This window comes from Lithobates pipiens, unplaced genomic scaffold (assembly GCF_037356315.1).
Source record: "Lithobates pipiens isolate NorthernLeopardFrog02 unplaced genomic scaffold, aLitPip1_a1.2 Scaffold_13, whole genome shotgun sequence".
Classification (NCBI taxonomy): Eukaryota; Metazoa; Chordata; class Amphibia; order Anura; family Ranidae; genus Lithobates; species Lithobates pipiens.
The window spans coordinates 194,064,118-194,089,276 of record NW_027507718.1 but is presented as its reverse complement, the minus strand read 5'-3'; the positions used below and the strand labels follow the sequence as shown (position 1 = coordinate 194,089,276).

The 25,159-nt window shown below is 41.6% G+C and overlaps 1 protein-coding gene across 5 annotated transcripts in view; it reads left to right on the top strand.

Moving 5' to 3' along the window:
• SEPTIN11 (septin 11) overlaps window positions 1–25,159 on the top strand; it is a 174,262-nt gene that overhangs the window by 110,162 nt on the left and 38,941 nt on the right. For all 5 annotated transcript variants that reach the window (XM_077476075.1, XM_077476073.1, XM_077476076.1 and 2 more), the window contains exons 3-9: window positions 232–427; window positions 9,010–9,196; window positions 12,897–13,058; window positions 16,339–16,435; window positions 16,666–16,834; window positions 22,911–23,043; window positions 23,710–23,897. In XM_077476075.1, the coding sequence (XP_077332201.1) occupies window positions 232–427; window positions 9,010–9,196; window positions 12,897–13,058; window positions 16,339–16,435; window positions 16,666–16,834; window positions 22,911–23,043; window positions 23,710–23,897 (1,132 nt within the window). The remainder of the gene's footprint in view (window positions 1–231; window positions 428–9,009; window positions 9,197–12,896; window positions 13,059–16,338; window positions 16,436–16,665; window positions 16,835–22,910; window positions 23,044–23,709; window positions 23,898–25,159) is intronic.

Below are 25,159 nucleotides of genomic sequence, written 5' to 3'. Positions count from 1 at the left end.
TATAGTGCTGATGACAACCCTCAAATATACTACTATGTGCCCACAAATGTGGTTTGCAAGCACCTGCTTGAAGTTAGTATAATTCATACGTCTCAACTAGTTTTGAAAACATGTCAAATACAAAATTGCCAAAGACAAATCTAGGAGCTACATTGCAACATTAAGAGCTTTTGTTATTTTTTATTTTTTTCTTTAGCTTGACATCATCACAACCATTGTTTCTGTTTTCAGGGGAAACGGGCATTGGAAAGTCCACTTTAATGGACACTATATTCAATACAAAGTTTGAAAGTGAACCAGTTTCTCACAGTGAGCCTGGGGTCCGGTTAAAAGCAAGAAGCTATGAACTTCAAGAAAGTAATGTCCGTCTGAAGTTAACTATAGTTGATACTGTAGGATTTGGGGACCAGATTAACAAAGATGACAGGTATGTATAATGAGAAACCTTTAGAACTATTGTAATTGTTACAGCCATATATACAAGCTCTATTTACATACTCCTATATAATAGTAACACTGGCATTCCTTAAATACTGGATTGTAAGAATTCCCAATGAAGTTCTTTTACTTGAATCAAGTTTTATCAGGTGGTATAATGGGGTCTGATACCTGGAGAGAAGAGCTTTAAAATACAGATGTTCATTAGACTAAAATGTATCTAAAATAAATATTTTTTGCATTTTCAATATGATGGGAGGGGTTTGCAGGCTTTTTTATTTTTTTGTTGTCTGTGCCCCGTTGTAGAGATTTGTATTTATCTAGTTGTCACAGCGGCATGTAAAGTAAGTGGGGAGAAAGTGATGGCAAACTCCCCATTAGACAGTTTTCACTGGAACAGGTGTCCCTATTGGATGATTTTCCTGTTTTAGAAACAGCTGTACAGTTTTAGATTTCCCATCAATTTCTTTCCTGGCAAAAATGGACAAATAGAGAAGGAAACTCTCCCCAGCACAGATGCAATGAGAAATGAGAATGAGCTTATGGTAATAACTATGGTCTATATGAAGAAGAAATTGTAGGCTGCCCATTTGATAATGTAGAGAAATCACAATGTTCCATGTGTTACAAATGAGTTGAAGCAAAAGTAATGTGAGCACTACACTCCAAAAAATGCACTATACCACAGTAACCTTTATGAAGTTGGAGTGTTCATTTGAAATTCAATAATAACCTGAAAGTGGCTTTAAACTTCCCCACTATACACACAACTTAAAGACTAAAGCCGTGTACACACGATCAAACAATCCGGGGGAAAAATCCAGCGGACCAAGACAATCCACCCGTGTGTAGGCTCCGGCGGACTTTTTTTTACCCAAAAGTCCGGCGGACTAAGAAAGTAGTTTTACACATCAATCTGTCCACCGAACTTGCATTTCCGCGGACAATACGGCTGTGTGTGTGCTAGTCTGGCGGACAATACGGCCGTGTGTGTGCTAGTCCGGCGTACTTTTGAAATGAATGGAATTTTCCCGCCCGGAGAAAAGTCAGTTCATTTTGAGCGCGGCTCCAGGTAGTCGGGACCAGCAAAGGAAGTGTCGCTGGCCCCGTCACCTGGTATGGAGTTAAAGGGGAATCCCTACGCCGAAAAAACGACATGGCCCCCCCCCCCCCAGGTCCATATCGGACCCTTATCCGAACACGCTACCCGGCCATCCAGGAAAGGTGATGGGAACGAGCGAGCGCCCCTCTTCCCAACAACCCTGGCCGTTGGTTGTCGGGGTCTGCAGGCGGGGGGCTTATCAGAATCCGTGAGCCCCCTTTAATAAGGGGGCCCCCGGATACCAGCCTCCCAACATATGTGAATGAGTATGGGGTACAATGTACCCCTACCCATTCACCTGTGAAAAAAATGTAAAAAAAACACAACACACAAGGATTAAAATAGTTTATTGCACAGCTCCGGGGGTCTTCTTCCATCTTCGGGGGTCTTCTCGCCGGACTCCTCCGCTATCTTCTGCTAACTCTTTTACTAGCGGAGGAGCCCAGCTTTCTTATTCACCGCCGCCCTGTTCTTCCGACTTCGGGGGTCTTGTCCGCATCTTCGGTTCTTCTTTCCGGGCCGCCTTCTTCTAGCTCTTTTACAAGCAGTGGCCCGGTCTTCTGTCGCCGCCGCCTTCTGTTCTTCTCTTCTCTTCTTCTTTTTTTGAGCTGTTGCCTCGTCGCTGTCTCTGGTCATTATGACAGGCACACGGCGTGTGGCGACCTATATAGGGACATCGCCGGATGATGTCCCCGCCCATTATGATGTCACAGTCCCAGAGGATGCTGGGACTGCGAAATCATAATGGGCGGGGACATCATCCGGTGATGTCCATATATAAGTGGCCACGTGCCTGTCATTGGGACCAGAGACAGCGACAAGGCAACAGCTCAAGAAAAGAAGAGAAGAGAAGAAGACCGGGCCACCGCTTGTAAAAGAGCTAAAAGAAGGCGCGGTGGCCCGGCAAGAAGAATCGAAGAGGGGGACAAGACCCCTGAAGTCGAAAGAAGAGGGCGGCGGCGAAGAAGAAAATCCGGGCTCCTCCGCTAGTAAAAAAGCTAGCAGAAGATAGCGGAGGAGTCCGGCGAGAAGACCCCCGAAGACGGAAGAAGACCCCCGGAGCTGTGCAATAAACAATTTTAACCCTTGTGTGTTGTGCTTTTTTTACATTTTTTTCACAGGTGAATGGGTAGGGGTAAATTGTACCCCATACTCATTCACATAGGGTGGGGGGCCGGTATCCAGGGGCCACCTTATTAAAGGGGGCTCACGGATTCCAATAATCCCCCTGCCCGCATACTCCGACAACCAACGGCCAGGGTTGTCGGGAAGAGGCCCTTGTCCTCATCAACATGGGGACAAGGTGCTTTAGGGTGGCACCCCCCCATGTTGAGGGCACGCGGCCTGGTACGGCTCAGGAGGGGGGGGGCGCTTGCTCGTCCCCACCCCATTTCCTGGCCGGCCGTGTAGCGTGCTTGGATAAGGGTCTGATATGGACCTGTGGGGGACCCCCACGCCGTTTTTTCAGCGTAGGGATTCCCCTTTAACTCCATACCAGGTGACGGGGCCAGCGACGCTTCCTTTGCTGGTCCCGGCTACCTGGAGCCGCACTCAAAATGAGTGGACTTTCCTCCGTGTGTGGGCGAGTCCGTTCGTTTGAAAAGTACGGCGGACGGTACGGCGGATAGTCCGGCGGACTTAGTCTGCCAGACCTAGTCCACCGCAAAAGTACAGTGTGTGGGCAGGTGTGTGGGCAGCTCGTAAAGTCTAGCAGACAGTCCGGCGGTTTGTCCGCCAGACTAAGTCCACCGGATAGTCTGATACGTGTGTACGCGGCATAACTCACCTTTCTGAGCATGTTTCATGGCAAAACCTTTTTTGTGGTCTAACATGAAGAATAGTCAGTCTGGAGCCCTCCACCCTTAAACTGCTGCCACCCCCTCTTACAAAAGCTAGGTAGCGCCTCCCTGCTGGCTCCTGTCAAATTTTGACATTGGCATGGCTGTGCATGGCTCTACCTGCACAGCAGCATCATACCTTAAAATAAATATTTATTATCTTGGAGCCACAAATATTGACTCCTATATTTTAAGACTACCCTCAACCTGTACAGAAATCAACAAACTTGACCTTATATGACATTCCTGCTAAGCTACATTTACTTTACATTTTCTGTTACATGCAGCTACCTTCAGGTGATTGGACACTGATGTAAAATAGCTTTAGGAACATCCTTTGATATGACCCCTCCCACTCCCAGCTAGTCTCAGTTTTTTTTACTAGTATCCTTAGGTGATAGACCTCTCTCTCTCTCTCTCTCTCTTTGGATGATTTCTTTTCAAGGCTTCATCACTCTGGTGCACCATAGCCACTTTCCACGCTCTTAATGCATTTTTCACACCTTGCAGAGCTTTGGGAGAATGTAGTCGGACCACACCAAGTAGAAGATGTGGGGTCAACCTGTATTGTTTTTTTGGACTCGATCCTGCTGTGGACTGTCCCCTTGGCACAAGTGCAACAAGTGGAGTTAGCTGCAGGGTGCTTTACAAGTCTGCCTTGTGCAGAGCCCAGTCTCAGTAGACCCCTGTCGGGATATGCCCATCATGGAGGGTGAAGCCAGAAACTGGTTAATTCCCCCTTATTCCTGCTACTGACATAGTAGGTATAGGACGGAAGTCTTTTAGACATTTATCTTTGTGTACATAACCTTGTCAACCCTTCTGGTGGCATGGCCTAGAACTCTAGGATAGTGGGATTAATAGTGCTTTGATCCCATTTAGCTGGTTCAGCCTTTAGCTCCCTTGTGGGCAGGGAGCTAGTACCCTTGCTTCTGAGGGATGCCACCATTCTGATTCTCTTATTTTTTCCTAGTCATTCGGCTGGGCACCAAATCCATACTTGGGGATCCCCTGCCCATAACCAGCTGGACGTTTTGTCTTCAGGTTTGTGTTGCTGCATAAATGGCTTGGTGGATAGTCTTTGCCAGAATTCCAGGATAAGCCTTCTTTTTTGTGCACATGCACAGGATTATTTGGCTTAAAAACTGTTCATCTGTTTGTTTGGGCCCTCTTAGGATTACTATATCAAAGAAATTATTGGAGGTTTGAGTGCTCTCTTCTCCCAACAGAAAAAGGTTTGTGTTTTTAGTAGTAGGTCCTCAACTCCTAAGGTTAGAAAGAGTTCCTTTTGTCCCTCTCAGGTTTCCACTGATAAGTCTAAGCAAGAACGTACATTCACAGGAAGATGGCTCATTCAAACCAGCAAAGGCTAGTGTCAAGGCCTCTTTAGAGTGATGGGGCACCCCATCTCTCAAAGTGGGGGGAAGACTGTCAGCCTTTTGGTCCCAAAAATTTTAGATGCCTGGGTCTGAAACGACAGAGTAGCTGCAAAACTAGAGTTTTGCTCTCTGGTTCCTTCCCACTTCATTCTCTCCAGCTTGTCCCCTTTTCGGCAGTTGGATCTGCTTGCTGCTGTACAACAGTTCTTGGATCAAGGTGTCATACCTTTGTATTAACAGGAGAACACTTTTAAGGTTTCTGTTCAAATGCCAAATCAGCATTACAAATTTGTCGCTTTGTCCATACCCTCCTTGTTTTTTTTGTAGGTGCTTACCTGGTTCTGGATCTGCTCGACTCTCATTATGGAACCAATCCTCTCTGTCAGCCAGGATCCAACAGTTGGTACAGGCCCTGCAGAGGTTTGGTTGGATCCTCAAACTCAAGAAGTTTTTGCTGGGCCCATCTAACAGATTGGGCTACCTGGGTCTGACACTTGGCACATCATCATCTAGTATTTTTCTGCCATCATTCTCATGCCAGGACCCTCTGAGCCCAGAAAAAGCCCTTGATTTGCGCTTGCATGAAGGTCTTGGGTCTCATGGTGTCATATGCCAAATTTCACTCCAGACCTTTGCAACTCAACATTCTGGCTGCATGAGACAAACTTGGTCCTTGGATCTTCCAGTGCATATGCCTTCCAGGGCCAGACTGTCACTAGTATGTAGATTTCAAATCTAGCACTAGAGTTAGGGAAGCCCTCCTTCACAGTTGTGGCAAGTTCTTATGCTTTATAGCTGCAATATTCAGCCTCTAGTGGCGCTATTCAGCCTCTAGCCCTTTTAACCCCCGCTAGCGGCCAAAGAAAGGGTTAATAGAACCTGTGTTTTGGCTCTTCCGAATCGCTTTGCAGGCGCTTCGGCATCACTGCCCATTCATTTCAATGGGAAGGGTGTATTGGGAGCGGTGTATACACCGCTCCCACACCCCCCTGAAGATGCTGTTTTCAGGACTTTTTTCCCACCCTGCAAGTGCAGCTCCCCAGTGTGAAAGCACTCGGGCTTTCACACTGGAGTGGCTTGAGAGGCGCTTTTCAGGCACTATTTTTAGCGCTAAAATGCCTGAAAAGCTCTCCAGTGTGAAAAGGGTCTTATGTTCAAGTCCAAAGCATACCAATTGCTCTATTCATAGATCATTAATGGAAGAGCTGATCAGAAAGGGGCAGGCATAGTCAGACTTTCTTGATGAAGGCCTATGACAGTCAGTTGTATTAATCCCCACACTGGCAGAGTGTGGGGGATGGTTAAGGGGTACAGGAATGGGGAAGATTTTCACCAATAGTATAGGAATCGGCACAATGGACACGTCCTTCTGACTGTAAGTTATGTCCCTTGTGCTGCATTTTCTGTTTGTGAAATTGGCTGCACTTAAGCTTTAAATAAGTTGTATGACCACAGCATACACTTTAACATTTTAACATCAGCATTATAATAGCACTGCATTTATTGACAATCCAATATATAAGCTCACCTGAAAAGTCTCCTTTCGTGTTGTGAGTACCGCCTGTCTGCTGGCTATGGCTTTCAATAACTTCCTATATTCCATGCATGCTTTGCAACTTTCCCTCTGCTATTTACTCTTGCTTTTTTAAAGATAACAAATCCCATGGTACCTTGCTGCCTGCAAATAGTGATTTCTGTACTACAGCAGGTCCTGAATCTTCTCTCAGCACCTGTAGTTCAAAAGCCAGGCACTATGAAATATGTGACACAGCAGTGCCGACTCAGAGCATAATGAATATGTTTCACAGAATTCATGGAATTTAAGGTGTTGGATCCTTCACAAAGTACCTTTACAAACTTAAAGATCATTGACATTATTGGAGTAGGCTAGAAATGGATATAATGATTCAAAATTATTACCGTAGATATGCTTTAAGTTCTACCAGGTAGATGTTCAAGCCACTTCAGATACCTCTTTCAGGTATAAGGTGCTTCTAGTTGCTCTGAGTTTGTCAAGCATTTCTTGATCTGTTGTGTGTCTGTTGGAATTGTTTGGTGTTGCCCATCCCTCAGTTAGACTGCTTTTGGCTGTCCCAGTTGTAATCATTTAAAGAAGCTAGCTGGGAGTGGGACAAAGGGCCCCCGGACCTATATATGGAAATGTCCGTACAGCCTTTCTTTTTGACATGGTCCAATAACCTGAAAGTAGCTGTAATTAACCAAGTTGTGACAATTTAAAGAAGCCTGTGCCCTGTACTGCATGGCAAGAAACTATTTTCACTGGTAAGTTAAAACCTCCCGTTTTACAGAAAAGAAGTGGCAATGACAACCTTCATTTTCAGAAAAAAAATCTTTAAAAGTCGGCCTTATGTCAGTTTCATGGTGGTGACAGTGGATCTCTTCCAGAACCAGCAATGCCACATTTTTATTGCTTGGGCTGAGACATAAGGGATCTGTAGTATACATTAACAATAACAATCCAACACTGCTTATTTCTCATGTAAACAGTCTACATCCACAGACTACTTTATTGTGAGAACTATTTAGGAGTGTGTTGAATGGAAATTTTGGTGCCGAAACTGAAAATGCACTGAAACTAAAAAATAAATAACCTTGAGCCGCCAGGATGACACCCCGCAATGAGCGCCCCCTTTTCGGCACAATTATTGGCACCTTTGCTTCTTTCTGCACCACTAGAATTATTATATCTTAGATTAACATTAGCTTCTAGCTTTATATTTTTAAATTACATTGACAATTTAAAAATAAATTTGTAGAGTTATTAGCAGACATAAAGTGCAGGCATCATCAAATGAATGCACATCGCTGCAACAGCTTTCATGACTCTTGTTTGTCCGTAAAATGGGTCATTATGAAGTAGAAAAACCCTCCAAATAGAGTTGTAGCTTGCCTGCCCTCACCAACCCCCACATGTTGCTATTGGCTCATCACTATAATAGGCTGCCTCACTAACCTATAGGAATGTGGAGTAGACTGAAAGGAAAAAAAATATTTTTTTGCTGTGATGAATTAAGAGAGACATCCAAACATCTGGAAAGAAAAGATCTTTGCAAAAATAAACCATTTATAAACAAAAATGTTTTCAACGTGTCAAATAGAAGGAAAATCTGATATTAAGATCTCTAAAGATAATAAATTCACATTTGTCAGCGTTTTGGAAACGTTATAAATGTTTTGCGAAAGTATCAGTATAAACATTTCTATTGAGTCAACTTTTGTTTTGTGGTGGCCCTTTAATCGTAGCTGTATATTTATATTTGCATTTACATTTCAAAGCATACTGACCTAAATTCCAGTATCCAGCTGACACATCTGATCTAAATTCATTCAAACATTACCGCATATTTGCACATTAGAGATGTATAACCCCCAACAACCCCTTATCTGCGTTTTGCTTCCTTGTATGGTCAAAATGATCACATCAATCAAAAGCAGCACTTCCGCACAGCTATCCCATGGGTCATTGCCTGTTGAAATAAAGAACCCATAAGGAAGTCTGGACAGGAAAAGGCAATCATTCACTGTGCTCCAGCATGACAAAGTCTTTTTTTTTTTGTGCTATCAGATATACATTTAGCTATTCGGTTTTATCTTTTGCTGGTTTAATTGGTTATCATTTATTTTGCCTGATCGCATGACTTTTGTTGCAGGGGTATAGATATGAAAAATAACTAGTCTAACTAACCTTATTGGTAATATCTGTGATCGTTCTCGCAGCATTGCCAGGTGATGGTAGGGATCCAGTCCTAATTTGGGCCCAGAGCTGCCGATGGCTGGTACTTTAATTTCTGTTATTGGAACTACATGTGTAATCTCTAAACCCATTCTGTGCATATGTGCATCCCACTTCTGAGATGACTTCAGGGGGCCCAATAAACCTTCCTCCACCCAGTCTGTGCACAGTGTTTTTCAGAAGCTGCCAGATTTTCGGTTTGGATCTGTTGGAGAGCATGCTAAAGTTCATACATGGAAAAATTCAAGTTACAACATCCCTGCATCCTTTTAAGTTTGGCATACAAAATGTGAATCTCTGCCCATATTTTTACTATATGCTGGGCTTTACCTGTTAGGAATGCTTTGTGTGTGTTTTTTTTTATTTTTCTTTGTTTATCATATAATGATAAAAGAAAGCTTTTTCTACTTTTGTTTTTCTATGGCATTTTTCCTGCTAAAAAATATTGTGCATACTACCAGGAAGACTCTAAACAAAATTTTCTGTGCTTAATTTCAGCTACCGTCCTATTGTTGAGTACATTGATGCTCAGTATGAAGCATACCTTCAAGAAGAGCTGAAGATCAAGAGGTCGCTTTATAACTACCATGATACAAGGATTCATGCCTGCCTTTACTTCATTGCTCCCACTGGCCATTCATTGAAATCTCTTGACCTGGTCACAATGAAGAAACTTGACAGTAAGGTTCGTGTTCATCCGAGGTGATTAACTGCAAGGTTCTTGCTGTCAAATGTGCGCCCAGTTGTTTATAGTTCTCAAAATATTTATAAAATAGTCTTTTTCTTTTCGCCATAAAGGAAATGTTGATGGCATGTATTGGAAATATTAATCTAGTATCACAACACTCCAGCAGCCTTTGCTAGTCTGGTTGCAGGTCAACAAAAATTCCCCTCGATGACCAGTCAACGTCTTATCTGTATAAACTTGAATTCACATGAGCCCCTTTTTTTATTTAGTTTTTTTTCAAGCAGGGTAACACTACATAACACTTTTATTTGGTTTGGAGAGAATTAGAGCAGCAGTTTTGTTCCCCCACCCCACCTTTTTTTGTTGTTTTGTTTCCAGCATCACAAATTTCCTGCCAGGATTATAGCACTAATGGTGTTTACAGGAGCAATAGAAAACAAATGTGTCCACTTAGCAGCTATTGTAGTTGTAACAAATAGATGGTTGCGATTTTTCTGTTGGAAACTGTTTTGAGTTTGGTAAAGGGATAAATCTAGAGACTTCTTTAAAGCTTAAAGCGGAGCTCCACCCTAAAGTGGAGCTTCCGCTCATTGGAACCCCCCCTCCGGCGCCACAATTGGCACCTTTCAGGGGGGAGGGGGGTATAGTACAGGTATTTGCACCCACTTCCAGCATAGATATCCGCAGAATCTGTGGATATTTACGCCACTTCCTGCGGGTCCCCCGCTGTCTGCTGGGAAACACACGTATCCCTGAGACAGCGGGGACCATCCTTATTGTGCAGCGCGACTCACGCATGCGCAGTAGGGAAGCGGGAGGGGAAGCCGCAAGGCTCCACTTCCTGATTCCCATACCTAAGATGGCGGCGGCAGCACCTGAGAGCCGATCGGCTCTGGGTGCTGACATCACGGGCACGCTGGGCGGGTAAGTGTCATTATTTTAAAAGTCAGCAGCTGCAGTATTTGTAGCTGCTGACTTTAAAAAAAAAATGGCGGAACTCCCGCTTTAACACTTCACATTCCTTCATCCTCTTAGAAAACGAACAGATGTTTCTTTATCTTTATTTAAGATGACAGATATTGGCATTAATAGCATTCTTGTTCGATGTAGGTGTCTTTTAACAACCCCCTGATAACTGTTGTGTATTTAGCAAAACATAACCACTAAACATTGTGTTTACAAAAGCATTTTTTATTAAGAGTTTGTATTTGTACTTAAAGTGGTTGTAAACCCTTACAAACCACTTTGACCTACAGGTAAGCCTAGATTAAGGCTTACCTGTAGGTCCAAGCAATATCTCCTAAACCTATATGGTTTAGGAGATATTTGCCCGAAAACGGGCACCGCTGTCTACGGCGCATGCAGGCGCACTGAGCACGGCATTCTCAGCAACGGAGCTGCCACGCATGTCGGCTCCCATGCGCATGCGCGGGAGTGACGTCATCGCGGCTTCGCCGAATGACAGCGGCGGAGCTGCGAGACCCCACCAACAAGAAGGATGCGGCGGACTACAGGGGACAGCGGCGACTTTGCTGGCTCCTGTGTCAGGTAAGTGACACATAATGGGCTACTATGAGATGCATAGTAGTCCATTATGCTTTGCCTTTGCAGGGAATGAAAGAGGAAGTAAACTCATCAGGGTTTACTTCCTCTTTAAAGGGGTTGTAAATGTTTGTTTTTCCTTTTTTTATTAAATAACAAACATGTTATACTTACCTGCTCTGTACTAGGGTTTTGCACAGAGTGGCCCGATTCAGCTCTTCTGGGGTCCCCTGGCGGCGCTCCTGGGGGCACTGGTGCGGGTGCTCTTCCGAGTCCTGCTGCTGCATCCATTGACACAGACAGCAGGACTCGGGCCTGCCCCCTTGCTCCCCTGGCACTGGATTTGATTGACAGCAGTGGGAGCCAATGGCTCCTGCTGCTATCAGTCTATCCAATGAGAACCCGAGACAGCAGGTCCAGTCCCCGTCGCTGGAAAGATTGGGTTCAGGTAAGTAAAAGGGGGGCTCTGGGGGGGCTGCTGCACTACAGAAGGTTTTTCGCCTTAATGCATATAATGCATTAAGGTGAAAAACCTTGAGGGTTTACAACCCCTTTAATTGTGTTCATACTAAATCTATTATATAGATACTCTTCTTATTCCAGTAATAAAGACCTTGAAACAGAATTGTGAAGTTTAGCTTTATGTGCAGCTGCCAATAAACTATAGACTTTCTTTATTATAGGTGGTACATTGGGCCACTATGTAAAATAAAAACTCCAGGAGACCAATGTGATTAGATGAACTGCTGATATTATAAACTATATTTTCCTTTTATAATTGACAAATATCTTTTCTTTCCTATACTTGTTAAAATTGGTACGCATAGTATTTTTTTTCCAGTATTCAGTCGTTCTCTCTTGTTACCATTTACTACATAGAGTATAATGTGCTTTGACTCCCAATTGTTGCTTGTGTAAACAGACCTGCTGGCTACTGGGAAGGCACTATTTGCTCTAAGCAAACGGTGAAAGAATTTCCAGAAAAAAAGGGCCAATTCTTCATATACTTATCAATTGGTCCTGTATTTCTGCACAATACGTTTTAGTGTGGATGAGATTCTGTATTTACTTACTAGTAGTATGGAAAAACATACATTTTTAGTGTCCGATAAATAAACAAAGGAATTAAAGGGGTTGTAAAGGCAGAAGTTTTTTTTAGCTTAATGCATTCTATGCATTAAGCTAAAAATCCTTCTGTGTGCATCAGCCTCCCCAGCACCCCCTAACGCTTACCTGAGGTCCCTCTGTCCAGCGAAGTCCACGAGTGTCTCAGCCTATTGCACACCCTCTTTTCCTCTTGAGCCGCCTTATAAAAATAAGTCCCTTAAAGTGTAACTAAAGTCAAATTTTTAAATACTATAAAGGAATTAGAACCTCTGTCAGATTTTTCCTCTTTATGCCCCATTAGGTATATTCACCCTCTCTATTTGTCCTGTTTACTGTCATCATCAGAAGAAAGTATATGAAAAGTCACAAATTTTGGGTTGACATCTCAATAGAAATAGAGGGGAAATCCTATCTAATGAGGGCACTAATTCTGGTGGCACCCCAGGATTGCCCCACACTCCCAGAAACATTCTTATTAAAGCAACAACATTAGCATCTCAGAGAATGTTTGTCCAGGTTGGCGGTTGAGGAACATTCATATATCTATGAGTCACCCCCGTCCGCAGCAGACACTCATGCCCAAGCTTTGAACAATGAAGTGTTGATTGGCTGGATTGGAGTTTTCCTGGCTGATTGCTGCTGTTTTCTGATGAGAGAGGCAGAGATGTCTGTAAAATGCTCCCCTACCTCTCTTAGCGGGAAACGTGCAGGTCTGCACCACCATCTGTCGTTAAAAAGATTGTCTGTTGATCAGTTCCTGCATCAGGAATTGGAATGTCTTTAAGCATGTTTACAGTATGGAGCCTAAATCTGTAGTTTACACACAAAAGCCTGGCTGTGTTTGTGTAAGAAACCCTGAGAGACCTTTGTGCGAACTACTGTAGCTGCCTCTGTGACTTTTCATCTTAGCCATCTTAGTCTTGCTTTGAATATCTATTTCAGTGTTCCACTTTGTACTTCTCATTATAGGATTGATGTTCATTTTCAACTGAGCGATGCAGGTGTGACAACTGTATGATTACTGGTTCACTTTCATTTTGTAATATAGGTGAATATCATCCCCATCATTGCAAAAGCAGACACCATTGCCAAAAATGAGCTGCACAAATTCAAAAGTAAAATCATGAGCGAGCTGGTCAGCAATGGAGTTCAGATCTATCAGTTCCCTACAGATGAAGAGACCGTCGCAGAGATAAATGCTACAATGAGTGTAAGTTATATTGCTGTATAGTTTCCATTTGGCAGCAATATTGCCTGCTATTGTCATACAACCATTTCTGGTCTAATGCCCCGTACATACGATCGTATTTTCTGTCGGAAAAAACTTGGATGTTTTTTTCGATGGAATTCCACTCAAGCTTGCCTTGCATACACACGGTCACACAAAAGTTCTCTAAAGAACTCGGTGATGTACAACACTACGACGAGCCGAGAAAATTACGTTCAATGCTTCCAAGCATGCATCAAATTGTTTCCGAGCATGCGTAGGAATTTTGCATGTCGGAATTTCCGATCTGAACTTTTTCCGCCCGAAAAATAGAGAACCTGCTCTCAATCTTTTGTTGGCGGGAATTCGGCGAGGCAAACGTCCAATGGAGCATACACAAGGTCGTATTTTCTGACCAAAAGCTCCCATCGGACTGGGGAAATTTCCAATTGTGTGTACGTGGCATAACAATGCTACAGCTGGATTCTGATTCAGTTTACACTTGGGTGGCTGGTTTGAGCATATTAATACAATACATATACATATACAATACAATATATTAAAACAATAACCTGGTATGTCTACCTATCTAAAGTCTGCATAGGTTGCGATTCTGGCAACTGATGATAAAATCTCCCAAAATATTTCTCTTTGTAATACACTCCAGTATGCCAATCTGTCTATCTTAAATAGTACATTGAAGAGGACAATAGATTTTTAGGTAATATATAACTTGATGAATAACTGCAATGTATTTCTTTATTATGAGAGTCTGGCTGTTGTACCACGCAATGGAACTCTGTACTGAAAATATATTAAGAATGCCATTATTGAACTAAAAAAAATACTACTTGGCTGGCTGCCTCTGACTCTGACCATTTTGCTTTAGTGGCCCAGAAATGTGCGGTAAGTAAAGTCAGATTTTCTGATTTGCATACTTGTTTCAGGTCAATGACTTGGAAAATTTTGCCTAAAACCAGCCTAGCAGTCAGAGAACTAGCATTTCCAGATGAAAAAGTAAGCAGTTGCAGTCCACATACTGTATACTGTATGTATCTCAAGAGGATTCCTGTAAACCTTCTTCATAGTTTTGTATTATGGAATGAATGTGTTTGAAACTGTCCTCCATATAAGGGGCCTGATACAGAGTTGTGTTACATATATGTAAATGGTTTCAACTGCCCCAGGATTTGCTCATTCTGTTCAGTCAGTCTTCAGATTCTTAGCCTGGTTATTGCATCAATTGCAGTTTTGCAGTACCACAGACATGCAGCGCTAACAATGAAGGAGGAGCAGCAATGCCCTGAGGAGTCACCACTCTACTCTTCCCTTCTGTCAGGGATCTCAAAGTGTTAAGCTGGCTGGCTATACATGGCTTGAATTTTGGCTGATTTCCTGTGCATTGGCTGCAATTAGAGCCATGAGAGCCCTGTCAACACCACGCTTGTATCATTGCACTTCGGTTGACACCTTTGCTTATATGGCCTAATGGTCAGGACCATAATTCTGACTGCATAAAATTCCCAGGGTTTACTTCCTGTGTTCTGTTCATGTTATCATTTCATAACCATGTCTATACTGCTGTATGTTAATGAATGGCAAAGTGGTGGACACACTCAGGTGACCAGTGCACCAATTAATGGTTGTGAACCCAGCCCACCTTGGGCAGCTAAATTCACAGACCGTGTACACAGCTGATCCGAGCGACTCTGTACCATGTGAGCGCTGTGATGACTACTCACCGTGATCACAAATAGAAATAGTGTAGTGTTTATATTGCAGAGTCCACATCTTTCTCTTATAGTAGAGGAAGGGGATAAGGGAGCAACAAATTAATGAATTGTTCATTCAATAATTCCAGATCAATTTATCAGAGGATCTCTACATTATCGGATTGGTTTTTTTGAACCCTTTCACCACCATCCCTCTACCCTCTTCTCTCCAGTTTGTTACCCTTATCCTCTCTGCAGTAACCTGTACATTAACCTCTTTACCCCCCTTATCCCGCATAGTTATACATTAACCCCTTCATCCCTATATTCCCACTGTATTTGACCTGTACATTAAAGTGGAAGTAAGCCCATCGATTTAAACAGTTAAAAAAAAAGGCATGCCGGGAATGCTAACTGCACATTGGCTGTGCTCTCAACCAAACTGTCAAACCATCCAATGACTGGTGTCATAACGAATCACATGTGCAGCACCATAGCAGTTGAAGATTAAACAGAGGCAAAGATGGCAGCTTCCTTGGCTGAAAACGATAGGGGAGTTTACTTCCACTTTAAATCCCTTCACTTCTTCTTCCCCCCCCCCTTTGTATATGTATGTGTAATAATATAGTCCACTATTACCAAGCTTTGTTTTAACCCCCTTAATACTACCGTGTTTCCCCGAAAATAAGCCCAGGTCTTATATTAATTTTAGCAACAAAAGACACAGTAGGGCTTATTTTCAGGGTAGGTCTTACCATGTAATGTGCTGTCTTCTCTCCTCTCTTTCCCTGCCTGTCAAGAATCCCTAGTGTGACCTGAGTTAAAATGCTTGTAAAATCCTATAATTTACTATATTACAGTAGTATATAATGTATGATATGAGTGTGTTTCTGTAATATAATTGTGCCAAATACCTTCGTTATAGCGCCCATCTGCGCTTCTGTGATCCGCCGGAGCTCTCTTCCCCGTAATTATATTATAGAAACACACACATTGTACATTATATACTACTGTAATAGAGTGGATTATAGGGTTTTACAAGCATTTTAAACTAGGGTTTATTTTCGGGGTAGGGCTTATATTGCAGCCATCCTGGAAAATAACGCTAGATCTTATTTTTGGGGAAACACAGTAGCATGTTTTTCATTTCCAAAAAAAGTGGCAAAAAATGTGATCACTTTCAATTGTCTACTTTCCAAAAGGACTAAAAAGGATTTAAAATTCATTGTATCATAACATAGTAATCTTTAGGCTGGATTCACACCTATGCATTTTTTGTGCTTTTTGCATTTTACAAAAACCACTACAGAACGTGTTCCATAGGAAACAAATCTGCAAAATGCAAAAAGCACTAAAACTGCATAGGTGAGAATCCAGCCTTACTATCACAGCATTGAAAATGGTCTGATAATGATGGGGTATTACAGAGTTGTACTGAAGTGGTTAATTTGTTTAGCTTCCACTGCTTTTACTCTGTCTTTGGTATATCACATACATTCATAAAGCCTTCTTTCTTTTTTCAAGTTTTTTTAACTTCAATAAATGTATTATTTATATATTTTTTTCTATAGGTGCACCTTCCATTTGCAGTGGTCGGCAGTACAGAAGAAGTAAAAATTGGCAACAAAATGGCTAAAGCAAGGCAGTATCCCTGGGGTATTGTACAGGGTAGGTTTCCAGGATGTGTTTTAAATGACATTTAATTTAGGCGTCCTTGCTTGTGACATCAGTGTATGTAAAAGCTTGTGCTTTTCTTCTTGGCTTCCTAGTTAATAGCAAATAAAGACCACCTCAACAAGTTTGTTTGTTATGTCTGGAAAGCAGCATGATAAGGTTACTGTTACCTGTAAAGCATTTTTGATGCCTGACTTTAGCTTTGTTTTTATTTAATTTATCAGTTGAGAATGAAAACCATTGCGATTTTGTGAAGTTGAGAGAAATGTTAATACGAGTAAACATGGAGGACTTGCGAGAACAGACGCATGCACGTCACTATGAGCTGTACAGACGCTGCAAACTTGAAGAAATGGGATTCAAAGATACCGACCCCGATAGTAAGCCCTTCAGGTAATCATGCCATTTCCTTGACTTAATGGCACAATAAACTAAAGCAAAATAGAAAAACTGACTGGCATAAACATGTGACCTAGTTTTGATAACTATACAGAAACAAATGCTTTGGACTGTACAGTTTGTTATATAATCGTGATTTTCTTTGCGCAGCCATGAAAGAAAATGTGTATGTTCAGCACAGGTTATATCATAACAAATACCTCAGTTATCTCACATCTGTGATCATTTTTCCATCATTTCTTATATTTATCATAGAGTACTGTCAGCTAAGTTAGTGGTACACCATATGATTTGCTTCTTTGCTTACACGTACAGTAGATTATATGTTGTTTTACCACAGCAGCTGTCAAGCATTTAAGGAATTTCTGACTGACTTCCTGCATGCCTGAGGCCCCATCTGGCCATATTAGGCTTGGAAATAAGATATAGGCCCAACTTGTTCTCTTATGGGAAACACACTGGAAGTTAAATGCTGTTGTGATTAGCATAATGTGTGTTTTTACTATTTTTCAAACTCTGTAAAAAACAATGTAATCCCATCCCATATTTGGATGGGCATCTACTGCTAGTACAGTGCATGTGTGCACCCTACTAAATGTCTAGTATTGCTTCTGTGCAGGAGAATCCCCATAAGAAATATACATTTCTTTGTTGGCATGACCCAAAAATTGAGCTAATAATATAGGCCCAGAAATGTTAATCTCTTTTCAATAAAAATTATTTAAGTGAGAAAACCATTTTAGCTGAATCCTATTGTGTCATAATCCTTTCTGCCCAAAACTATGTTAAAGTTAATATATGGAATACTGCTGCATCTCTCCTTTGCTGACTAAACCTGCAGTATTTGCAAACGCCTAGGCCAGTGATGGCAAACCTTGGCACCCCAGATGTTTTGGAACTACATTTCCCATGATGCTCAACTACACTGCAGCGTGCTTGAGCATCATGGGAAATGTAGTTCCAAAACATCTGGGGTGCCGAGGTTTGCCATCACTGGCCTAGGGGCTAGTTTTGAAGGGCTGTGGATTTGATGTCAGTTTGAGATAGTTCTGAGATCATGCAGTATTCATTGATAGGAGCCTTTGACCTGCTTTTTACATTCACTTTTATGGGAATGCAGTACCAGTCTGTTGTGAAGAAAAGCCCATTGGCAGATCCTGAAATGAAAGCAAAATTCCAGGCTAAACCTAACTAGACATAAATAACCCCCCCCCCCCCCCAACACCTATGCTGACTAACCTGTGTAGGAAACCTTATTTTCAGCACACTTCATTCCTGTCACGTGATACCCTGTATCAGACAAGGGCAGCTGCAGGGGGGAGGAGCATAGAGCGCTCAACACCTGGGAATGCCTCGTAGCGGTGATGTCACCCATAGGCTTCAATGTGCCAGCTATTGACACTCCCCCCTGCAGCCACCGCTGACTGACATAAGGGAGCTGGATCACATGACTGGACTGGAATGGCCTGAAAATCGGTAAGTATTTACATCTTTCTTTATACAGGTTAGTCAGCATAGGTGTTATGAGGGGAGGAAGTATTTTTGAAACTAGTTTAGGTTTAGCCTGAAATGTTACTGACTTAAAGTGTCATTAAACCCATATCATAAAAAAAATAATAATAAATGGTGTATTACATGCTGTTCATACTCACTTTTTCACTATGAGACTCGTTTTCTGTATTCTGCAAAAAAACTGTTTGATCCTGCTGCTCGTTATCTGTTCATATCCTCAATTCAGCTAGGGATTTTGCAGTTTTGGTGGCAACTCTGCACATGCTCAGTTTTCAGTGAGTTTCTATGCTGAGTATTTTCTCCCTATTACATTTGACCAGCCCATAGACTATGGAGTCCAACATGTGGGTGTTCACACAGTGGTAAATGACAGCCCACCTTCTCCCTCCTATATGCCCAATTACCAGCTAAACACAATGGGGGCAGAGTATTACATGTAGATCAATGGTGACTTCACCTCCCTCTTATTCAAAGACACAGGTTGGAGGGGCGGGACACAGCCTGTGACTAGAAGAAATCCACCCACACCATGTTAGTGCCAAAAAATATTAAAGATTTAATTTCAAATGTATATTTGTAAGATTTAAAACTATTTATATAATTTTTTTTAACTCTGTTAAAAGGCTGTTTTTTTTTTTGTTTTGAACTTGTGACCAATAACAGAAGACTAGAAGTTCCTCCTGCTTTCCCTGCAGACAGGCTGGGAAAGAGCTGGGTCACGTGACAGCTGTATATTGATTAGGAAAATGGAACATAGAAATAGGAAATAGAAGAAATAGCAGGGATGGAAAAAAGAGATAGAAGGGACTATGTAAATAGTGTGTGTTTAGTATCACTTTAACCACTTCCAGGCCAAGGATGTCATATGATGTCTTTGAATTTCAGTGGGGATATCTGAATAATGCCTGCAGTTACAGGCATCATTCAGGTATCATCTTTTAGAGTCAGCGATTCTGTGCACGTAAGAATAATCATAGCAGCAGTTTCATTCTTACAGGTGACGGGGACATCCCCCACCCCCGGTGCTTCTCCGGGCTCTCCCGTGCCATCGGGGACATGGAGAAAGAATCCGCTGCCCCGGATGACAAACATAGAGAATTCTGGTGACCAGATGGTCACCAGTCATCTCTATGACGGAGGCCTGGGCGCGACGTTATGATGCTTCGTCCGGGCCGCGATTGTAAACAAAGTGGCGAGCACTGCTGGAAAGCATGGGATCGGTAATATTTTATTTCAATCTCATTCTTTCCAGCCTGAAGGACAGATGTGGGGTCTTATACCCCATATCTCTCCATAAAGAGGCCCTTTCACGCACTATTCCTATTTCAAGGGATGTTTACATTCCTTTTAATAGGAATAAAAGTGAACAAATTTGATTCTTCAAAGAGAAAGTGTAAAAATAAAAAAAAGTAAAATAAACAATAATAAAAAATGAAAGCGCCCCCATGTGCTCGTGCACAGAAGCGAATGCACACATAAGTCACACCCACATATGTAAACGCAGTTCAAACCACACATGTGCGATATCACCACGTGCTTTAGAGCGAGAGCAACAATTCTAGCACTAGACCTTCTCTGTAACTCTAAACTGGTAACCTGTAAAAAAATTTAAAGCGTCGCCTATGGAGATTTTTAAGTACCGAAGTTTAGCGCCATTCCATGAGTGTGCGCAATTTTAAAGCGTGACATGTTGGGAGTCTATTTACTCAGGGTATGTCATCTTTCATATTATACAAAAGAATTGGGCTAACTTTACTGTTTTGTTGTTTTTTTTAATTTGTGAAACTGTTCCCCCCAACCCCCCCCCCCCCCAAAAAACACATTTGAAAAGTTGTTGCGCAAGTACCGTGCGACATAAAACGTTGAAACAGCCACCATTTTATTCCCTAGGGTGTCTGCTAAAAAAACATATATAATGTTCAGGGGTTCTGAGCAAAAAAAATTATGATTTTTATGTATAGGCGAGGCGTGCCAAAATAGGCCCGGTATAGAAGTGGTTAAAGCTAAACTCTAAAGTAGTTCTAAAGCAGGGCTTGACAAATTTGCTTGGAATCTAGGAGCCAGCTAAAAAAGTTAGGAGCCAGGTCGGTAACGGCGATCCGGACCTGTCCCTGGCCTGACATGGAGACGAGTGAGGGGAAGATAGCGCGGCCCCCCATCTGTCTCCAAGTCATTGCCCATAGCTCTTAGAGGGACATTTTTTTTATTTTTATTTAATTTATTTATTTTTTCAAATGACAATTTTTTTTTTTTTTTTTTTATTGCATTTTAGTGTAAATATGAGATCTGAGGTCTCTCTGACCCAGATCTCATATTTAAGAGGACCTGTTATCCCTTTTTCTATTACAAGGGATTTTTACATTCCTTGTAATAGGAATAAAGGTGACACATTTTTTTTTAAAAGAACAGTGAAAATTTTTTTATTCGAACCACACATGTGAGGTATTGTCGGGATCGGTAGAGCAAGAGCAATAATTCTAGCCCTAGACCTCCTCTGTAACTCAAAATGTGCAACCTGTGAATTTTTTAAACGTCGCCTATGGAGATTTTAAAGGGTAAAAGTTTGTTGCCATTCCATGAGCGGGCGCAATTTTGAAGCGTGACATGTTGGGTATCAATTTACTCGGTGTAACATTATCTTTCACAATATAAAATAAAATTGGGCTAACTTTACTGTTGTCTGATTTTTTTATTAAATAAATTATTTTTGCCCAAAAAAGTGCGCTTGTAAGTCCGCCGCGCAAATACGGTGTGACAGACAGTTTTGCAACAATCACCATTTTTTTCTCTAGGGTGTTAGAATAAAAAATATATATAATGTTTAGGGGTTCTAAATAAAGGGAATGAGATAGGCAGGCAATAAAAACAGGCAGGGGAAGCTCCATTAGCATTGCTGGTTGTCATACCAACGGCCACCACAAGAGGTCGTCAGATTCCACGAGGAATCATAGGACCGCAGAAGGCCTCAAAGCCGTTGCCTCAATTACTGGCCGTACGGCCCGACGGGGGGGTCCACGGAGACAGGATACCCCAGCTGTGCTGCCCCAGGCGCCAGGTCGCTAATTCTAGTCGCAAATGCGACCTGGCGCCCAGGTTTTGTCGAGCCCTGTTCTAAAGGCTGAAGGTTTTTTTTATCTTCATGCATTTTATGCATGAAGGTAATAAACCTTCAGTGTGCAGCTCCCCCTTAGCCACCTGATACCTACCAAGCCCGATTTTGATCCAGCAATGTGCATAAGAGCAGCGGCTCTCCCGGGTCTCTCCCTCCTCGTTGACCGCGATGCAGGAGCCATCTGCTCCCACTGCCATCAATCACAGACAGTGAGTTAGGGCTGAGCCACACTCCTGTGACCTATGGACATAGAGCGCTGCTCGAAAGCTTGATATGAAGGAACCCAGCAGGGGGGATGGGGCCCAGAATGCCATTGGATGACCCAAGAAGAGGAGAATCGGGGCAGGTAAGTATAACATATTTGTTTTTTTGTTTTTAAATTGCCTTTATAAAATGTTTGTTTTTTGCAGCAGCTGTTTGGCTCAAAAATTGTAAATCATGTTCACTGCTGTTGAAAAGGTAATTGGCCAGACAACTGTACAGCATAAGATTGAGCTTGGGTCAGGTCTACTTCCTTTGTCTGTGGAAAATTGAGATGAATGCACTAAACATTTCAGGCAAGGTTATGATTTCCCCAACCCCTATCGTTGTCACTTTGAAGTGAATGTTTGGTCTGTATTTAAATACAGAGAAAAATAGAACCATGTAAAATAAAGTAAGAATATTAAATAATGTCATAACTTATATTAACTATATATTCTTTTAAAATACTTTTTTATAATGACGGTTCTTTAAATTCCACAGTGCTTGAGTTCTGGAATTGCACTGTGCTACCAATGTCCTCAGACTCTTCAGTCAAACTGAAGAAAGAGTATGCTGATGTCAACTACTACAGTATGAAGCTGCTGGTTTGAGACATATGACCTAATGTTGGGTTTAGATCAGGTGACCTGTAAAGGGAGCATTGGGGGATCTGCACAGTGGCTTAAGTGGTTAGCACTTTCACCTGGCAGCACTAGTCATTGGTTTGAATCCCAACCACCTGTTTCCTCCCATCCTCTAAAGACACGCTAGTAGGTTAATTGACCCCCGTCTAAATTGGGCCTAATATGTGCAGGTATGTGAATTATGAAGCTTAGATTATAAGCTCCTTGTGGGCTGGGACTAATATGAATGTGTTATATATATATATATAGCATTGCCTAAATTGTCGGTGCTATATATATATATATATATATATATACGTACCTGTAATCAATTCTTTATTATGGATGACACATTCGTATTCAACTACCTTTGCTTTTGCCTTCCCATATAGAATTGTGTTTAGAATCTAGGGGTTTCTTTGATAAAGCAGCGATATGATCATACTTTTTTGTTAAAGTTTTAAGAGAAATGTTTTCTGTATGTTTTGTATTATTCCACAGATAGTGACGCAACACTGCATCTGCAGAGCAGTAAGAAAAACAGTTTTGTGAAGTGTGTTTTTTTTCTTTCTTCTACCAGCCTCCAGGAAACATATGAAGCAAAGAGGAATGAATTCCTTGGGGACCTGCAGAAGAAGGAGGAAGAAATGAGACAAATGTTTGTCATGAGAGTAAAGGAAAAGGAAGCTGAACTTAAAGAAGCTGAAAAAGAAGTAAGGAGAGCTTGGCCAATAGACACTGGTTACTGTGAATTACTTTCTTTGATCTATAATACTTTACAAACAAAAAGCACAACAAAGGCAGTGTCTCAGAATAACATGACCAGAGATAAATATTAAGTAAATGTTTGCTTCATCTACACAATTCAGAGGGAACAAAAAAGTATATAGAACTGGAAATTTGAATCTTCCTATTTTTGCGATTGGGGTGTATATTTCTAAAGATTCATGATCTGTCTAGTATATTGTTTTTTTTTTTTGTTTTTTTTTAGTGCTATGATTAAAGTTAGTTATAGACTTTAGCATCCCCTACATTGTCTCATTTTAGTTATTGACAATATTACACAGTGCCCAGACATGGCAAACACAGGGAGAGTCTGTATGCAGCGGTGGTCTACTGCAAAGCTGTGATTGGCAGATACTACAACCTATGCTTCTAAGAAGCCAGGAACTACTCTGTTGAAGTTTCAGCCCTCAGCCTAATGTTTGGCATTTCCACAGTACAGATAGGCAATTTTATTACAAAATGGATGTGCTTTATTAGGTAATTTCTTATCCTTTGCATATTTTCCCTTCATTGACTGTATCTCAATTAAGCTTTTTTGCACACCATATGTCATATCTTTTTTTTCACGGCTTCATCATGCTGTTTGCCATCAGCTCCATGAAAAGTTTGATCTCCTCAAGAGGACTCACCAGGAAGAGAAGAAAAAGCTGGAGGACAAGAAGAAGGAAATTGAGGACGAAGTCAGCATGTTCCAGAAGAAGAAAGCAGCCACACAACTCCTCCAGTCCCAAGCCCAGCAAGCTGGATCCCAGCAAACCAAGAAAGACAAGGACAAGAAAAAGTAAGCCACTGACCTTTCTCCCATCTCAGGCTTTGGCATGATTGTGGCTACATGCTATCTTCTTCTCATGTTCATATTGGGAAACTGGTCTTACTTTTATTTAGTTAATTTCATATTTTTATACAAAAAGGAGAATATGAGAAAATTTGGTGAGAGAACACTTTGGATGCAAAAAAGCTGAACACCTGTATCAAATGTATAGTTACAAAAGACAGCATTATTTCTCATCAGTAATGGTAAAGTACACATGATGCTACTAGGTGGATCTGTGTATTTTGGGAAGCCAGGGCAGGGTTTTTTTTTTGTTTTTTAACCAGAAGACATATGACTTTTCCCTACACTATAGCATGTATGGCAATTTGGCTTCTAGAACAAATTTCTATACTGATTTTGGAGACAGAATAGGGAAGGTTGGACAAAATCCTCTATGATTAGCATAATTTTCTGGTAGCTAGCTAGTCACCAGCTGGTTAAATGTGTTTAATCCATACACAACAGAATAAGTTCCAAAAACTAAGGGCTCATACAGCACTTCCATGCAACAGTCACAGTTGTATAATTGTTGAGTGGTACTGTGTGCAGTGTACAAATAAATCCTTCAGAAAGACTATGGATATTTATAAGAAACAAAGCCCTGACAAGATTTTCTGGTCTATGTGGACCTAGGAAGTTACATACTACATCTGCAGTTCAATCGGCAATAGAGATGAGCCACCAAGGACCAACACTTAGGTTCTCTGAGGGATATATTGGGAGTTATTTACTAAACCTGGAGCACTTAGAATGTGCAGCTGTGCATGGTAGCCAATCGGATTCTAAATTCAGCTTGTTCCATTAAGCTTTGTCAATAAAACCTGGAAGCTGATTGGTTTCTATGCAAACGTGCACCAGATTTTGCACACACCAGTTTTAGTAAATAGCCCCATTGTCTGTCTGGAAATTACTTTTTTACTTTGCGCTCAAGAGTGTTAGCTCCCAGGCACTCAGATAGCCTAAGGGCATTAAGAAATAATATGAACCCTTACTCTGACAGATAACTGGACTGTGTGTGTATATACATTTTTCGGAGAAATGCTTATGCCAGTAAACTCAAATCTCAGAGTTGGTTTAGTTTAGTTAGTTTTTAAGTCAATCTCCCATGTGTTAAACTGAAGCCTTGGTTTCTGACTTCCCTCCATTACAGTTCCTTCCTATATTTAAATGGTCAACATTGTCAATGTATCCTATAAAAGACAGTGGTGTACTTTCGTAAAATATAGAAA